Raw genomic sequence first — 18,675 nt, 5'->3', positions numbered from 1 at the left:
AATATTGGTGGAATTTCTAATAGTTTTGATATATTGTTTGACCTCATTTTCAAAAATGGAAACAAGTGGTTTTGGGTTTGTGTATGCCACGTTTCTATGTATTTAAAAATATTAATAATATAGAATTTTATGTATGTATTTATTTTTTTAGTTATTGCCCTCCGATAACTAGTCAATGTCAAGGCATGTTCAAAGCAAAGGACAAAGGGAGACATCCAGTTCCATAAAAGTGGAAATCAAAGTACAAATACTGCCAGAATGGAAAAGAGAAGGGATAAGGACAAAATAAATGAAACACATCTTCTGGGTTTCCTCCACAGAAAGAGCAAATAATATCTTTATTATTGTTAGAACGTTGTAGAAGGATTTTGGATGGGCAAAATCTGTGAATAATACCTTTTTACTTTATCAGCTATTTGGTTGGTAAAGTCCAAATCCCTTTCCAGTTAAGGTTATCAATAAAGGTGTTCCAATAAGATAACACAAATGGAGCTGACACAACATCTTTCTGAAATAATGAACGTACACAACGATTGCTATTATGAGATGAAGAAAAACAAACCTGACCAATTTCATTTTTGGCTGGATCAAAAGGAAATACTGTTGGATTCTGACCTGTCGTACTTTTGTATAAAATATTACAATATCAAATTTGTTAGTGGGATTTAGAGTTTGGTTAGAGTTAGAGCTGGTTAGTCAGCAGGAGACAGTAAATGAACTGCGGTTACAGCAGGTAGTATTTCATACTTTCAGAAATGTAAATGACAAAGCAATTTAGCATACTGTTCTTTTCAATGTTGCTTCACCTCATCAGGTTTAAAGTTATTTGTCTGTGAACAGCTGTTTGATGGTCTAACCAAAAATATTTTAGTCCTGTAGACACTATTGGTTTTCAGTAATTCTGCTGCACATATACTGGAATAGTTGTTTGGCTCATTGTCTGCTTCAAAATTTAACTTTAAAATATTTCAAGGTCAACTTAACTGCAACTCTTATCAGTACTAAATAAGACAAAATCCTCACCGCTCCATCACCCTGTTTGACAGTTGATGCGGGTCTCTGTGTTGTGTCTAATTTTAACCAAACATGATGCACGGTTTAGGGTCAGTCATGTGTACTTTGCTCTCATCTCTCCAGAGACAATTCATTCAGCGTTGTGGTTTCTTCTGTGGAACCCTTGCAAAGTCGAAGGCTCAATCTTGAAAATTGTCACTTTATTTAGGAGAGGAGCTTTTTACCCAACAACACTTGCAAAAAATGACACCCGTTTACATTCTGTCTTTTTCTAAGTTGTCCCATCATGAGCTGTATTGTTCTATATACTAACTGAGGCCCGCAAATTCTAAGATGGAGTCCTTAGATTTTTGCAGTTACTCAGGTCATGGTGTAACTTTGGGGTGAATTTTCCGAATCGGTTTCCAGGAACTAAGTGCTCTCTCGATTCTGCAAATCCGTTGTTGCAATTAGAACCAAAACTGGTTTTAACAGCAGCTGACGGGAGCAACCTACTAAAACTTATGCTTTCATAGAAATGGTCACAGTGAGAATGATGATCGGTTAACCAAATGCATTTAATTAGCAGGGTTGCCACATTTTCTCTTTATATTGAAACTTTTTCACGGCTGTAATGACAGTCGTGGAAACTGAAAACAAAGAGGACAAAAGCTCTTTTTAACGCCAAACTGAACCCGGAGGCAGTTTGGTAGCGATGTTGCAGATCACAGCAGATGTTCTGCTTCAAATTGCTGTCACAAGGCAATTTGGTTATCTCTGTCCAAATTCTGAGCAGAACACATACAAATTCGTTACACCTGAACTCTCCAAACTTTACATAACGCCTCATGGCTGTCAGTGCCCTTGTATGACTCACGGGTTGTTTCCTCTGTAGCCACGGTAACCACCAATATAAACACAGCTAGCTACAGCCTGCTGCAGAACTTCAGTTTTGAGTATCAATACACTGGAACGTGATGCATTAACGGCATTTTGCTTGTGACCGTCATGTCTGTTTATTGTGCTCTAACAAGCACTCTGTGCTGCTTTATGCAGCATCGTCAAATGACGGTAATCTCGGAGCCCACTGAGATAACCTTTCTTCTAATCATGAAACGTTTTATTCCAAACACAGCAGCTCCTTTCTCACACCATCATTCCCACAAAAGGCTTTGCAGCAACAGGAGTTTCACTCATTCTGAAAAGGTTGACGTCAGATTTACTGTAAGAAGTTAGAGTGGGTACAGAGTAAAGCTTTTGTCACACTGAGCCGAGAGCATCCACAGGGAAAAGAAAAGGGCAAGTTGGAGCCACACAGTCACTGAAGGCAAATGCACTTTATTACTTTAAAGTCTGCTTTTCTAAAGTAGAAAACATACTAAATAAAGTCATTTCTTGAATAACATCAATGCAGTGTTTTGATGTAGGTGAATTTTCCAGGATTTCAGGCCTGATTTCTGCTTATTCTAAGTTACTGATGGTAAAATCTAACTGAACCATTCATTTTACTGTTGACACTTTTGCCAACATGAAAGAGGGAAGAAAGGCTGATTCAAAGTGATACCGGCAGTAAATCCCAGTCAGCATTTTCTCACCCAAGGATTCTTGACAGATAGACAATGTCTCTCAAAACAGGGAAAACAGGCACATTTTTCCATAATAACTTAGCCTGGTTTTTGGTCTGTCTCTAAGTCTCCACTGACCACCCTCTGCTTTAAACAGCCTTTTGTAACAACTCAAGTTAACATAGTTACCAGACTGTGCTATAGAGTCGCACTATGTGCTTGGAAAATACATAACACCGCCCCTTTAAATGCAATATTGGAGCGTCAGATAGGAGCGTGAAAGCACATGTGAGGATGTGGCCGTGTACATGCAGCAATGTGTCTACCACCCCCTGGAAACAAGACCATCAAGCCTGCCTAATAAGGTAAAGCAGGTTGATGGACTACTCTTCTCAGAGTGGGTGGTTTTGGGCTCTGACGTTCAGCCTCTGATCAGTTGAATGGAGTTTCATACTTGATCTTGTGTTCACATTTAAAACACTTCCATAAGTGGATCTTCTGGATGTTCTCCTTCGCTCTTTCCTGTCTTCCAGCCGAATTTTTAGGAGTGAGACACTCACTTTATAGAGTGTTTCTAACGACGCTGATCGCTGATCATGCCTGCAGCTAGGATTTGTGTTTAAAATTATGACCTGACTGAGAGAATGATTTATTTGTATACCTGACTTTCTTTTTTTTCTTGTAAGGGAATTTTCATAGCAGCCATATGAGGCCAGCGAAAGGGTTTGGTGAATTTAACTCTGCCAAATTTCCGTTGGTTTTATTGTAGGTTTTATTTCTTTCCTCTGTATCGGGGCCTGAGCCAACAGGGAGGAGGTTTACTGTTCGTCATTAAAACAGCATGGCAACCAAAATAGTAGCCGACAGTTTTCTGCTTTACCTCATACCTGCCTTAAACACACGCCCTTCTATTACTGCCACACAAATTAAAACACTAGTGTCCTGCAGTTTGTTGTCTGGCCCAGGAACAGATCAAAATCTGAAGTATTTCTTCCTTTTAAATGAAATTGATTGCTGCCTTAACGTTCCTGAATCTCCAGTCTTGTATTTTGTACTGTATAAGTGCATATTTTTCATTTTTTATTATGAGAAAAATATTTTATTTGACTCTAAGTGAGATGGAACCAGGAAATCCAAAATTAAAACGCAAAGAAAAAACAGGAATTAGGATGTTTATTCGGAAGCAGATTCAATCGAATAAAAGATCCAGAATTGTTTCATCCCAACAAGGTAAACATATTTGACATTAGAAAGATAGCACGCTGATCCAGACAGAAAAACACGGTTAAGTAACAAGAAGTAAATAAATAAATAGCAAAATTGCACAGGAAGGTTAACCAAGGTCAAGATGGGTCTGCTGAATAACCTTGAGACAATTAAAAATGAGATCCACATGTATGTACTAATGAGAAGAGCTCCATGATCTATTTAAGATGCTAGACATGAAGCTTCTATGATGACCTTATTATCGTTTTAAAATAAGAGCTACTTGATGATCCTCTATGCCATTTAACAAACAGGTTCATTCCACACCACATTCTTACAGTCAACACTTTCAAAGGGACATAAAACTGTGTGTTGCTTTTTATGTTAATTGCTTCTTATTTACTTTTGAAAATGGCCAACTGTTGCTAGGCTACTTGTTGACTGTTTGGGGACCTGCGTGGTTTCAGTGCTGCGCACCCAGTGGGAGGACGTCAGAACTGGGTGATGTGTACGATCCTCCCGGTTTTAGTGAGGACGTTCTGGATCAATTAGTCAATAACTTAACCGTTCTCTAGCTCTCCGAGAGGATGCATTGGTGGGTGCAGATCTGCTTAAGCAATCATGGATCTAACGATTTAAGTATAAGCATAATTACATTTGAGACAGACCACGACTACTGCTTTATGCTTCCTGTAAAAATGACAGCCTCACAACTATATAACTGTACGCTGTATCTGTGTGACGGTGTGGCCCTAAGTTTCCTGTTGAACACCCAGTAGTAACTTCCATCATCTGGTAATGAGTCAGCTCCAGCTGTCTGACCACACGAGGGAAAATTAGCAGAAACAATTAAACAATCGCTTTATATACCCTCAATGTTCATTTTAATAGACCTAGCTAGATGTTGCTGCGTTAAAATCGGCCATCCTGTTCTTCACACGCAACTCTTCCTCCTCCCAGAGGGCAGAGGTCCTGCTTCTCGTCAAGCTCATGCCTGTTTAAAAAGCAGAATATCCCAGACATCGTTTCACTCCTGTCACCACCTCAAAACACAGTTATGCAATAGAGGGGATAAAAGAAAAGATTATCCCATTAGTGTGTCTGTTCAATTTGGATGAAGTTGTCCAGTGTCTGATCGTTGCAGCAGTGATACCCCCTGCAGCGAATAAAAGCCTTTGTCGAGTGTCTAAGATGACGATCTGGAAGGAAATTATTCAATTCGAAGACGTCATTCATTCCTCTCACAGCCTCCCACCTCCCTGAATTGATAAACTGCATTAGCCAATGACAAAAGGGAGAGATGTGATGTTACAGTTGCTGTTATTAAGACATCTCAAAGTCTAAAAGTTATGTTAGCACCTGAATAGGACCATTTGTTTTTTTTTTTGTTTTGTTTTTTTTTTCTTTGTGCTGCTCAAAGTCTCCTTGCTTTACTCTCTGTTACGCTCCATCTTCTTCCTGACAGCAGAGCCTGCCGTGAATGCTCAGGTTAGTTAGCATAGCCACCGATGACAGCAGATAAACAGTTTTCCTGTGTTACGTTGTTTCTCTGCTGTTAGCACATTTAGCAGTGCTTACTTTTGGCTCTGATTGGTTGTTTTTGACCAGGAGCAATGCATTGATGTAGATGGTAGCAGGAGCGCAGGGAGGTAGTAAAGGACCTCGATTTTTGTCTCTTCTTATCCTGTTATAACACAGCGACAGTTTTAACAAATATGCAAAAACCTTTTTTTTAAGTTATGCACTGCAGCTTTAACATCAAACAGCCAAAGAGCCTCATACATACTGCAAAAACTGAATCTACCTAATAAATGTAAGGCAGCACAATCTGTTATGAACTGCTATCTGCTTTATTACAACACTCAAACACACTTTACAATAAAAACAGTCCTTCCCATTCGAAGAAAAGACTTTAAAATACTGTTGCTAGCTTATAAATCACTGAACGGCTTAGCACCACAATACATTGAAGATCTGCTGGTGTTGCATCAACCTTCCAGGCCCCTCAGGTCTTCTGGCTCTGGTCTGCTCTGCATCCCCAGAACCAGAACCGTTCAGCTGCTATGAACAACGAATCTGGAAAAAACTTCCAGAAAACAGCAAAACAGCTGGATCACTGAGTTCCTTTTACATCAAGACCAAAAACTCACCTGTACAGAATTGCTTTTGAACCATAATAAATGGAACATTGACCAAAATATTGAATGTTTACTGAGGGTTTTGGTGATGGCACTCATCAAAATGTAATGGTTGTTACTAGTTTTCTCAATTGTTGACTTTATATTTTTTATGACTTTGTATTTTGTATTTTGTTTATATTCAATAAACTGATTGATTGATTGATTGATTGATTGATTGATTGATTGATTGATTGATTGATTGATTGATTGATTGATTGATTGATTGGCCAGAGATCCTCACAAAACTCTCCAGTCGTTTCATTGATATGGTCAACATTCTGATGCTGATCAGAATAAATGAGAAGACAGTCGGAGCTTAATACAAGGTGATCCTGTGTTGAACTGCAGAAGAACTGAAACTGTGATGGAGGTTCAGAAAGACACGACCAGAATTATACAGCCAGAGCTACTCTACAATGTTTCAGTCAGTGGTGTTTACACTTTCCACTCAAGTTGAAATTACCAGCAGGCCAACGAAAAATGTACTTTTTCGTGAAGATTTCCAGAAATCCACATGGGTTACAAAAGATTTTGCAATCAACAGCAGCTTTTATAAAAGAAAGCCAGTGCAAAACTAGTATAAAAGTATGATGAATTTAACGTCTGCATAAATATAAGCACATAACTCCCACATTAGTAAGAAACTCATCCTAAGAGTTTCAGGATATCAGGTTTTATTCATTTGTACTTTAGACACAATGCAGGAGCAGCTAAGCGCTACCATCTACAGCGCTCTCAATGTCTTTAAGAGATTTAACACCTTTTTCTTTTTTTTTTTTACATAAAAGTTTGCTCACTAATCCACAGAGGTTTCGTTATTTCAACACTTTTCAGATTTCAGAAAAATAAAAACCAGTGATGGAAACCACTTCTGCTCACTATAGATCAGAATAAAGAAACTAAGGTTGCTGTTGGTGCCCACCACATTACTGCAGCTAAATAAACCAACACACACACACACACACACACGCCTACACACACACACACGCACACACAAGATTAAACCCATGTAAACAGTCTCTGCCTGTGAAACCACAAGCCAAATGCTGTAGTACACAAACCTAGTTTATATGATGTTGTTGATCTCAGTGTGGGGTTGGGAGGCCTCTTGCAGCTCTAACATCAGCCTGGAGGAAGACAGTACTGATGATTTTTACTCTATTGATTCAGCTCTTTAAATGTAGACATGTTTTGTTGTTCAAAATGAGATGGCAATGTTACTGTAGGTATCAGAGGTAATGCACATTCATCTGCTGTGTAGTGACAGCTTTTAATCAAATGTTATGCAATTCCAACAACTCTTTTAGTGTTAAAAGTCATTTTTCTTCTCACTCTCGAATCGTGCTCCTCTGGTTCTGGTTTTTTTTTTTCTTTCTTATTTATTCTTTTGAAAATCTTTAAGTCCTGATTTTCTGGCTGAAAATCAGAATAAAGAAACTAAGGTTTCTTCTGTGGACGAATATTCCTCTGGTTCTGGATGCTGCACAGCAGGAACAATTTCTACTGATTCTTTTTTTTTTTTTTTTTTTCTTTTGGTCTTTTGTTTATGTGTAACCATAACAATAAAATAGCTTTTTTATCATCCAGAGCAGCTGATTAACATCTCAAAAGCTCAAATAACCACATCCCTGAGTCCATGACTGAGTGGGTATTACTGTCAGCAAAGACATTGTACAGGAAGATCAAGCTCCAGCAGAACAATATCAGAGATGTGGTCAGTGTGGTCAGTTTGCTTTTATTTATTTATTTTTTTTTTGCCATCAAGATATCACTAACGCAATTCACAATACCTTGCTACTTCACCCGAGTACTGGGTTCAGTACTCGGTCTAATAGGCCACACTTTACATCTGCTTCCACTCAGTAGGATTAGAAAACAACAGGAGTTTCTTTTGCGAATAAATCTGAATTACATCTGATAAATAGTGCAATAACATGCATTTGTCTTCCAATACCAGTGTTGAGGAATTTCTGACTTTTAATTGTCTTTTACTTCTCACTTCTCAGGTTTTCCCAGGACCATTTCCAGAGCGGGGGATATTCTGTTCTAATAACACTGCTACATTTGTGTTACTTCCAGCTTTACTGCTGGAGTTCTTTCAGAATCAGAGCACTTTGTTAATCCAGGAGAGGGATCTTGTTGCTAATGTTCATCACGTTAAATAAACAGAACTTATGTAAAGGAAATTTAAAGTAATCTGCAAAAAAAGAGTATAGATGTAAAACAGTCAGACTCTGCGGTCTGCTTGTGAAATCAGTGAGGACGTCCAGCTGAATTGAAGTGAATTCTGATCAGCTGTTTCAACAGATCACAGTTTATAAAACTTAAACATCTGGAAAAGAAAAATGCACTAAGTGAAAAAAATAAAACTCTACGTGATCCTGTTAAAACATAAATAATCCTGAAAAAAATAAACACCTGTAGTGTAGGTGACATCCTGTGATGAGTGTGCGTATAGGAAGAAATAGTCCTTAGATGACATTTTGATATTTGATTAAATACAAATAAAAACAAATGAAGAACAATATTTCAATGCATACGATTTAGAATGGAATCATACGTGTTTATCCATATATGGTAACATTTCTAGTGCACTACCCAACCTATACACTTGCTGTTAATTTAAGAAACGTCATTTTTTAAAATGACATCCTGTTGTTTAGGTGTTGGGAAGCTGCTGGGAAGCTGCTGGGAAGCTGCTGGGAAGCTGCTGGGAAGCTGCTGGGAAGCTGCTGGGAAGCTGCTGGGATTTGGGTTTTTCCAATTTCTACAGTGTTCCACCAGAGGGAGCCAGAGAGTTGCTGCTCACCGGAGGGCGGACCTGCTGAGCAATTACACACCTGCGTGTCATCTGCTTCACCAGCCAGAGAGGAGCCAGTTGCCAGTCCACTGGCACCTATGGTAGTCTGTGCCTCCTCATTTTTTTCTTATTTTTAACGTTTTCCTGAGATTTTTGATGTTCCAAGTTATGATCTCTTTTTACCTGTGGCTTCCTGGATTCCATTCGCTGTGCCACCTTGGTTCCTCCTGGCGCCTGTCTGTCTATGAAGACTTCTGGTTTAATTTTCATGACTGGCAAAGTTACACTCAAAGCTCCCCTCTCCATACCTCGCTGTCACCTTACACTAGAACTAGGCCCTGGATCTCCCTCTCCGTCCCTGGTAGACTCATCATCACCATCATCTGCTGTAAAATTCAAGTTCAATCTACCTTTAACACTCATGTCCCCGCTGCTCGTCTGCTACCTAATCTGCTTACAGAGTTCCAGTTATTCCCCCTGCTTCCAGTTTCCCTGGCAAAGATGCACATTCCAAATTTGTTTGTTCAATAAACTTTATTCATTGTTTCTTTCAATCACCTCCTGAGTGTTCTGCATGTGGGTCACAGATGTACCTAAAAACATGACATAAGGATGTTGTCCCTAGTTGTATTCAACTAATAGTTTCCCATTAATATTCATAAATACTTAAAGGGACAGGATTATGTTCTATTAACTCGCTTACCTTTTGCTGTTTTAACACATCTTCTTATGTAAATAAAATGAAACCCACAGATGTTCAGCAAAAATATTAATTTTAAATAATAATTTGAACATAAAAGAGTAAATATTAAACCAGCATCTTCAGGGTTTAATTTATTAAAGTATGGTGCGAAGTTTTTGATAAAAAAAAAAAAAAAATTCTTCATAACTTAATCTATTTAAATGGAGTCAATGCAAAAATAAAAAATAAAAAAAAAGGATTTTGGAGTGTAAAGGGTTAAGACAAAAAAGTAGACTCCAAAACTTCCTCTCTACAGTCAGTTCATGAAGAATGAGGCTACTTTCAGAGCAGTAGAGTGCTTATTGGCTAGTTTACACATTACAACATGAAACTGCATTAGTGAGATGAATGCACATTTTCATGACCGCCCGCTCTGCCTGAAGCCATGTTGCATGTAATTGTGTTTGTTTTACCGGAAAACAGCGAACTAGCGATCACTGCCTGACCTTTTTTGTTTTTGTGTTTTAAGAAAACTGCTGGGTTCGACATTACTGTTCTTAATTTTGATATTTTAAAATTAATTTTAGTGGGTGAGATTTGTTTTATTAATCCAATGAAACATAAACACTTTCAGTTTCAGTTACTTAACTCAATTATATCAGCTGGTTCCACTAAACTATGTTATTTAACTTGAACATGAGGATATGAGAATATTCAAGTTAAATTCAGGCAATGAAAGCCAAGAACCTTATTACAAGTCAGTAATGTTGAATAAACTTAACTGTCATAAGTAAATTCCATTGTCATCTTGTAAATGTAAGTCACAACATTAAGTAAAACAAACTTAAGTCCAAAGTGTTGAATTTACTGAACTGAATATTTTGTCTTTACTTAAATTACTATGTTCAAAGTAAATATGTAATACTCTTTAGATTTGATTAACTAGTTTTAGTGGAACCATTTATCATAACTTGGTTAAGTAAATTTAACATGTCATTTCTTAGAGTGCGACTACAAGTCCATATCATATCTCTCTGATTTTTATCTGTAAAAGCCATTGAAAGCCATGCTCATTCTCCTTCCACTTCTCAGTTATGCATAACTCCTCCCCCATCATAAAATTGTAGTTTTCTGTTACCGGACTTTCATTTGACTTTTATGTTTTTCTATATTTGATTAATCTCAATTAGAGTAATTATGGTCGTAATAGATTTGTTCCGCTGTATTTCATAAGAAAATGTTTGGTTTAGTAATGTGGAGTGAAGTCAAAAAGAAAAAAAAAAAAGATAATAGGTCAAAAATCACGGCCCACCGTGAAGTTTACAAAAGCGTGTACAGAACTAGCACAAAGAATCCAGTCCACCTTAAAACACAGTTACACATTTCCTGAAAACGCCCCGTGTGTGCCTGCGTGTGTGTACGTGTGTGTGAGAAACAGAGAAAGAACTCAAGTGACTCCGAGTTGTAATAATAAGGCGGCGTTGTTTATCCAAAGAGAAGGGGCTGGACATAATCTGAATTCAGAGCCAAACTTTTCTTTACTTCCATTTCCTTCTCTTCACCAAACATCCAGGAGTCTAACACGAACCGCAGCGTCGAGCGAGCAAGGTCAACAGCAGTGGCCGTCCCGCGAGCTGTCAGAGAGGCACCAGCCCGCCGCGGATCCCGGTAGTTTGCGGAGAGAACTTCTCTTGAGTTTTAGCGGGAGAGCGAACGGACTAAACGAACGGAAAGCTGGAGGAAAGTTGAGTTGAACCGAGTGGCACCATGTTTAATAATCCGGGGACGTACGCCAACAAGAAGAGGAAGAAGCCCGTCCTCAAGCAGTAAGCGCTCTCTCTTCTGTCTTCACATGTCCCGGTCTGCTGCTACATTACGTGCGCTAACTGACCGAGACATTTTTACCTGAGTTTAATGAAAAAAAGACGACTAGTAATTAACTCCTGGTTTAATATGCTTGAAAGGCATCTACAATTACCTTTAGTGTGCTCAGTAAATTATTTCAGGCTCATAAAATCCAAATTAACTTATGAAAATTGAAAATTACTGTCAGCTATCATATGGAGTTTATGAGTGCTGGAGGGGGGAGAGAAAAAAACGATGAAATTGCCAGGATAATAGAAACTGACACGGCTGAATTTGTGCGTATGTGAAGTTATGTGCTAGTAAGACCACCTTAAAAAATGTGTGCTTGGATCTGGCATGGACATCTTGCCCTCGCGCATTAATCACAATCAAGTTTGAGAGTCGGCTGCTGCTCTCACGCGATGCTCTGAGGAGGGCGGGGGCTCGCAGCCTGTCGCTGGCTTTCTGTAATGTGATCCAGCCCCGCGCAGCGCGTAGGGCTTCGGGATCAGCAGCAGCAGGCTGGAAGTCTCTTTCCTCTGCTTCTCATGGTGGGACTTTAGCGCTCTCACGGCCCTACGAAGCTGCTGTGGCACCCAGGCTTTTACAGTTGCGTTTAAATGTGGTTCTGTTTATTCTCTGTACTGCCACCTGTTGACTAGGGTTGAGTCCGGAAAGGTAGTCTATTACAGACGCCATCATGCGCAGACGTTTCTAACGTGTAACTGATTAAAAGGCGTGAATCTGTATAGTTTTTGGTTTTGTGGACACTGTTTGTTGTGGGTTGCTTTGCTGTCTGAATCGATAAAAAGATGATGATAAATCTAAGCAAATGGTGAACAAGACATAAAGTAAAACAAAACTATAGTCAATAAAGTTACTATTTGAATTAATGACCCATAAAACAATGGTTTTATTAACAATAAATCGAAGGTTGGCAAGTTTATGTAGTCAGGATCCTTATATGAACCCATAAAATGATTTGTGGCTTATTTTACTTTCGTGTCAAAAAGTTATTGTCTAGTAATGCCTTTTTGTGAGACATTACTAGACACCAGTATATTTGTTCTTAAATATAGTACAGCAGTGTCGGCATCCACTCTATTCTAAGAGCAATTTTAGTCTGGGACTGGGTTTAAGTCTGGAGAAGCAGTGGACCTTTTGTTGTTTAATGTTGAGGCCAGCTGTATTTCCTGCCAACCCTGAATCATCCATGATGCTTTTCTTTCAGTGTGATTTCCACTTACACACTGCCAAACAGAGTTAATTGGCAAAGTTTTTTCTTAGTTCACTAATTGTGGTAATGATAGAGAATTTTATGTCATTTATAGGATGTTCCCAAAGAATGCTCCTGTTTCTGGTCATTTTGCTACATCACTGCAGTCTTGTGCTGTTTTGAAGATTTATGCTAGACATTTTTTAGGTCCATAGCATTACAATCTGCCATGTGATGTTTTGAACCAACAAACCTTGGTGAATAATGGCTAACCACAGTAGCTCCTTCATAAGGAGTTTTTGTTTGACCAGGGGTCGTCTCCTCTCTTATTTTATAAAGTTGACTGACCATAACAGACATGATATATTTTATGACATGTCAGGATGCCATAAAATGAAATCATAAAATGTTCACAGATGAAATGATGAAATATGAACTTAATTCTACAAACATGCACATCGGAATCCCCTGTGTTGTTATTCATTAGAGAATAACAAGGGCAAAATGGGAAAGTTGTGAGTGGAAGAGTTAAATTAAGCTGCTTCAGGAGCTGCAAGGTTGTGTTGATCGTTTCATTTTCATTTGTGAAAGGCAGATGTTAAGGTAGTTTGCTGGACTGTAGGAAATGAGTGGGGGGATGTAAAGGTGGGGGAAGGGGTGACACAACAACACAATGGAGCTAAGATGCCACCAGTCACTTTAGAGAAGCAAATGTTGCTAAATCAATCAGGGAAGGTTTACAATGACATTTCTAAATCCATTATTCAGACTAATGCTTTAACTGTGATTCCTAGCAGCTGTTCCTCACCCACTGAACTTTAACACCAGAGTCTTAGACAGAGGTTACTCTCTGGAAGTGAACTAAAATCCCACAGTGAGGCAACATTTTGGAAGGTTGTGACTGTTTTTATATTTGCTCCTCTGAGCATAAACATTATGTGCAGAGTTACACAGTTTGAAAACCCTAAAATATCAATTCATTCAATTAGCTAAAAGTAAGAAACTCAGAAAATATGTGCTGTAGATATGTTTAAACTGGAATGAGTGAAATATGATTCTATCCCCATCTCTTTTCAAAACTCTACCATGAAGGTTCAGGGTAGCAGCCGAGGTGCTACCTCTCCACCAGGGCTCTTTTCTGGGTGAATTTCCAGCTGCATTAGCTCAGACACATGCAGGGAAGAAAGAGGAGAACAGAATATTAAGCTGTTACTGGGAAAAGTTCCTGGATTTGACCTACAATATAAAGTCGACCATGAATTTCCCTGTAGACTGAATTATTCCTGATCCACTCACTCCTTTCCCAGTTCAAACCTTGATGACAAACCTCTATCTTGACATTTATTGGTGGGTTGCAGACATGCAACACGGATGACACTCGAAATTCAGATGGGAGTCCGGAAGTGGATTTCTCCAGTTCAAAACAAAGCAAAATGGATCGCAACGAGTAGCTAATGCCCTAAATGGGCTGGAACAGACGAGGTATCTCGAAAATATACGCAATATATTTAGGATATGATCCGAATTATAATCTTATAATCTTGAGGATTATAAGGCGATCCACATAACTTGCTATCTGGAGCTGCAGACCTCATATTATATGACGAGCCAGAAGAAAGTTTTCAAAAGTTTGGAGCATACAATTATTTAGTTTCAGGTTGGGTCAAGTATTTAGGGTCAAAAGAAGCATTAAATGATTGTAGACTTGTTCATGCTGTGTGAGTAGTGGAGAAGATCATCTTACTAGTACGACCTGGAAAGATCACAGCCTGCTAATGTCTAACCTAAAACACAGTTTAACAGTCAATGTGAATTGCCCAAATGATGATGGGCAAGTAAAGCCTGGTGGCCCGCCAGACTTGTATTACACTGGGGGAAGCCCTGCATGTGGTAATACTGATTACAGTGGTGTAATGGTTCTTTCATATAGTGGGGTCTTAAAGGTCAAAGCCATCCCAGTGGGCTTGTATTCACAGAGATCTATTCAGTCAGCTTGTGCTCTGAAGGATCCTCCTCCTTTTCAGTTTTGCATTCAGATTCTTTGCTGAGCTTCTCCTGTATTCATTCACAGACCGTGCACAAAGTGGTGAACCACAAGCCCTCATTGCCTAGAAAGACTACGCCTTTGGTGGATTCTCCTTTTTTCCCACAGAACACGGGTTTTGATGGGTTGTTTCAGTCATCAGAAGATGAATTTACTGGATCTGTTAGATAGAGAAGTTGTCTCTGATCATTGACTACAGGTAACACGACCTGGAGGTTCTTTATACAGCAATATCTCCACTTTAAAGATGTTCGCCATGTGTTTTAGTGTATAGACAAACAGAGGACAGAAACCCGCTTGACATGCCGATGTCCTCTCTGGGTCCAGCATGGAGACATGTGCTGTGCTCACACAGATCTGGCCATTCCCAGGGTAAATTCCAAAGGAAAGAGGTGCCTTGTCTGTAGACGTCTGTGTTTCTGGAGATTCTGGGACTGAGGTTTCCTGCGCAGCCAGCTGCACAAAGGCAGCATTGAGCCCAAGCATAAAATGCTGTGGTCATTCCTGTGGGGCATTCCATGGCAGAGTGGCCCATTAAGATTGCCTTTTATTACTGGGACGCCTGCTATGCATCTTGCCGATTCTTTTTGCTCTTCATCATCCTTACAAACTAATTTGGTGTGGTGCCGACTCTTCTTAAAGGTTAGAGCAACACTTTGTGCTTGCTTTCCGATAAAATGCTGAATCAGCTTGAAATGTTACTGTTCCAGACATAGGACTTTGGAGGGAAGTGTAGAAATGAATGGATGTAAATAAATTAGGAGGAGAGAACTCTTAGGCGGTTTTCTTGCTTGGTGTTTTGCATTTATTAATTAAAAGTCAACGTTACCCTTCTTGACTTATACAGGTGAAAAAAGACAATTACAAGACTTGATGTATGTTCTTTGGGACAAGTCTCTGCCAGCTTTGGACCTGTATAGACTTCTTCTGTCTGGACTCTGTCTGGGTATTTGGGGCTGTTTTCCTGCTGGTGGTGAAACTCCACTCCAGTCTCTCCTCTTTTGTAGCCTGAATCAGGTTTTCTTTCAAGATTGTCCTGGATTCATCTCCATCTGCCACCACCATTGGTCACCATAAAGATGGTAGCCGATGTTCAGGGTGTGCAGTATTAGTTTTCCACCACATACAGAGTCTTCATGACCTCTGGCAAGCTACAAACATGCCACATTTTAGAATTTTATTCACATACAATATTTACTAAAATGAAAGTCTTCTTTGTGTTTATCACATAAAATAGAAGTTTGCCGATGTGACATGATGGAAGGTAAAATACGTTTGAAAGTCAGTGTATTTGATGTAAATGCTCTACTGGTGGCCATCTTATTGTTCCCAGCTAATTAACTGCGTGGCGCTGCACAGCATGACTGAAAAAGCTCCAAATATTCACTCTCAATCTGTCCTTGTTGCTTCTGATCTTGCTCACTGTTGTCAAGCATCAGCTCTCTTGCTGGTTGCTGTGTCAAGTTCTCTGTTTGGCAATTTCAGTTAATTATAATCTGCCGACTTGATTAAAGCACACAGCTATTGCATGCATGTGTAGATGTAGATGATCATAATGTAGGCACTTCTTACCTTTAAACACACAATTACACTAAGTGCAATGATGGTCTAATTGAGGATGGAATAAAAAGCTTTGTTATAGAAGAATGGAAGGATATACAGTAGTTTCCTTTTGGCCACTGCAGCTCTGTCACCTCTCCACACAGACAGTTGAAACTCTTCCCACAAAAAAAAATAAAAAATAAACCCAAAGCTTAGCACAGCATTCAGGGCCAGCAAGTTTTATAAAACGGAAGAAAACCTTTCTGTACATTTTACTCACTTGACTGCAGGTGCAAGGATACAATGGTTACTCAGAAAATGGAGAAGAAGCTTCCTGTGACAGATGGAAGAAATAAAAATGAACAATTAATGATCATTATGGAAGTGTGCTCAAGCATTTACACAGAGGTCATTTTATGAAATGATTATTTTAGAATCCACTGCATTTTTAAAAGGGACATTTCTATGCTAGTTCTATGTTAGACACAAGATATTTAGCTTTGCACATAATATCTGAGTACTTTAAAAAATGAAGGGGAAACACTTCTTATGTTGTAAAAAATAATGTTCTGTTACATTTGTAAAATGGAATAACAGTAAAAGTTTCCCTCCAGCTATTCATTTAATGTTTTTTTTTCATTCTTGGTGAATAAATATGGTTAAGTGGAATTATTAAAAAAAAAAAGGAAAAATGACCAGTGTGTACCTCCAGCTCTCCTCTTCACACCCATTGAACTATCTTTTTAAATATATTCATTTATTTACAGATTTAAATTTGATCACCTGGTAAAGAAAATGTTTGTTTTGTACGCTCTGTATGTAAACATTTGGTTCGTTATTATGGTTTTGAGTTTCTTCATTATAGTTGGATTCAGTTATTGTTGAACGACCAACTGATGTAAACTGCTTGTGTGGGGGAAAAATATATTTCACATCAGTTTGAAAGGCTAACAAATAAATTCATAAACACGAAAACGAAGGCTATTATATCTGTAATTTCAGTGTATTTTAGTTAGTTTTATAAGCACACAATGCAGTTGCAGGTAGTTATAGTTTTCCCCATTAGTTTCTGTCTTTATTTACTTAAGTTAACAAAAATGTTTTCTCCATTTCACTTCTTATTTGTTAGTTTCAGTTTACTGTAATAACCATGGCCTGTACCATCTACTTTAATTTGACTGGAAAATACCCAGAATTCTCAGTAACTGAATTGTCGATATTTTTAAAATCCAGTGATGACTCAGAAAGATCAGTTTAGGTTCCAGCCCTGGAATCAGTGTAGTATTGTTCGCACTTCACTTCCTGTTGTGCTTACACAAGTAAATGTCATAGTATTGAACTATAAGGTCTTCCTGCGAAATGTCTGTAATCAACTTTTTCTGCTTTTTCTGAGATGTTTTTCTCAGGATATGTTTTAGTCCGAAGACACTTTTACCTCAAAGTTTTCTGGAGTTCTGTTGTGTCTTTACCTCATTTCACCAACCTGCTGCTCCTGGTTGTTTCTACTGAATGTAGCAGAAGTGACTGCAGCTGATCTGGTTCTAGCCCTCTCGTCACTTTATTGCAAAGCACATGTTAGTCTCCTTCTCTCTGTGAAGGTCTCTGAGGCTGCTTCTGTAAACTGAAGCTGCGTCCGTTTTTATCAGCAGGCATGCATGTGTAGAGCCAACATGTCATGCTTTTCAGAACCACAGAGGCAGATGCCCTGCCTGCTTCCAGACCAACATGTGTCAGAGTCTTCACACACGTCTCATCCTTATTATCTCGGCAGAGCTGTGCTCTGATCTGGAATCCAGATAGAAGCAGAGAGACCAGTTACAGTATCATTCCTTCAGACAGAACAGTCCAATGTCTGCTCAGCCATGTGAGTCCCAAACCAAGGAACAGAAAAAGGTTTTGAATGCCGGCTTTTGTTTCTGCAGAGCATTTTTGCAGAATGAGATCATTTCTGAGAAGGTAGAGCTGCAGCATGAGGGCAGCAGGCGGTTAGTTGTGGAGGAGGAGGAAATTGAATAGCCTGTCATTAAACATTTCTCTAAAGAAAGAACTTCAGGGAAATGAACGATTTGCTGCCTGGACGGCACATAGGTCTAAAACCTTGTGGTCAGAATCTGCAGTTTTTCTGAAGCCTTTGTGTCACATGTAGTCATGAGCCTTGACCCCCACAGACCTTCCCTCCCCCGTCCCCGCCTCCCTCAATCGTATGTAACATCATGAGGCTTAGTATTCAGTTGAACTTGACTAGCTGCTACCCAGAACAGCTGATAGTGGTTTTATCATGCCTGCAGTTTCTGGAACTTTCCCCTGCAGCTGTCTGAAGGTTCCCACTCCTTCATCAAATTATCACCTGACAATGCTGCCAGTTTGACATCAGCTGACATCCACTGGTTCCCTGTAACTCAGAGAATAGACTTTAAGATACTGTTGTTAGTTTATAAATCACTGAACAGCTTAGCACAGTGGTTCTTAACCTTTTTTGAGGTACCGAACCCCCCAGTTTCATATGCGCATTCACCGAACCCCAACCCCAATCCCCCCCCCCCCCCCCCCCCCCCCCCCCCCCCTCCAACCACTCCTTCCGCTTTCTCTACTTGATATTATT

The 18,675-nt window shown here is 39.2% G+C and overlaps 1 protein-coding gene across 2 annotated transcripts in view; it reads left to right on the top strand.

Moving 5' to 3' along the window:
• The first annotated feature begins 10,811 nt into the window (after positions 1 to 10,811).
• The window catches only part of LOC106936503 (aryl hydrocarbon receptor-like), a 38,051-nt gene continuing 30,187 nt past the window's right edge, over positions 10,812 to 18,675 (top strand). Inside the window, exon 1 of one of the 2 annotated variants that reach the window (XM_015017558.1) lies at positions 10,812 to 11,252. In XM_015017558.1, coding sequence (XP_014873044.1) covers positions 11,194 to 11,252 — 59 coding nt within the window. In that variant the 5' untranslated portion in view covers positions 10,812 to 11,193. The remainder of the gene's footprint in view (positions 11,253 to 18,675) is intronic. The other variant, XM_015017557.1, reaches the window with a different exon arrangement.

Source organism: Poecilia latipinna, unplaced genomic scaffold, assembly GCF_001443285.1.
Source record: "Poecilia latipinna isolate Pla-1442-1.1 unplaced genomic scaffold, P_latipinna-1.0 Scaffold2159, whole genome shotgun sequence".
NCBI lineage: Eukaryota > Metazoa > Chordata > Actinopteri > Cyprinodontiformes > Poeciliidae > Poecilia > Poecilia latipinna.
The sequence above is the reverse complement of the archived record's forward strand: the minus strand, read 5'-3'. Positions and strand labels throughout refer to the sequence as shown.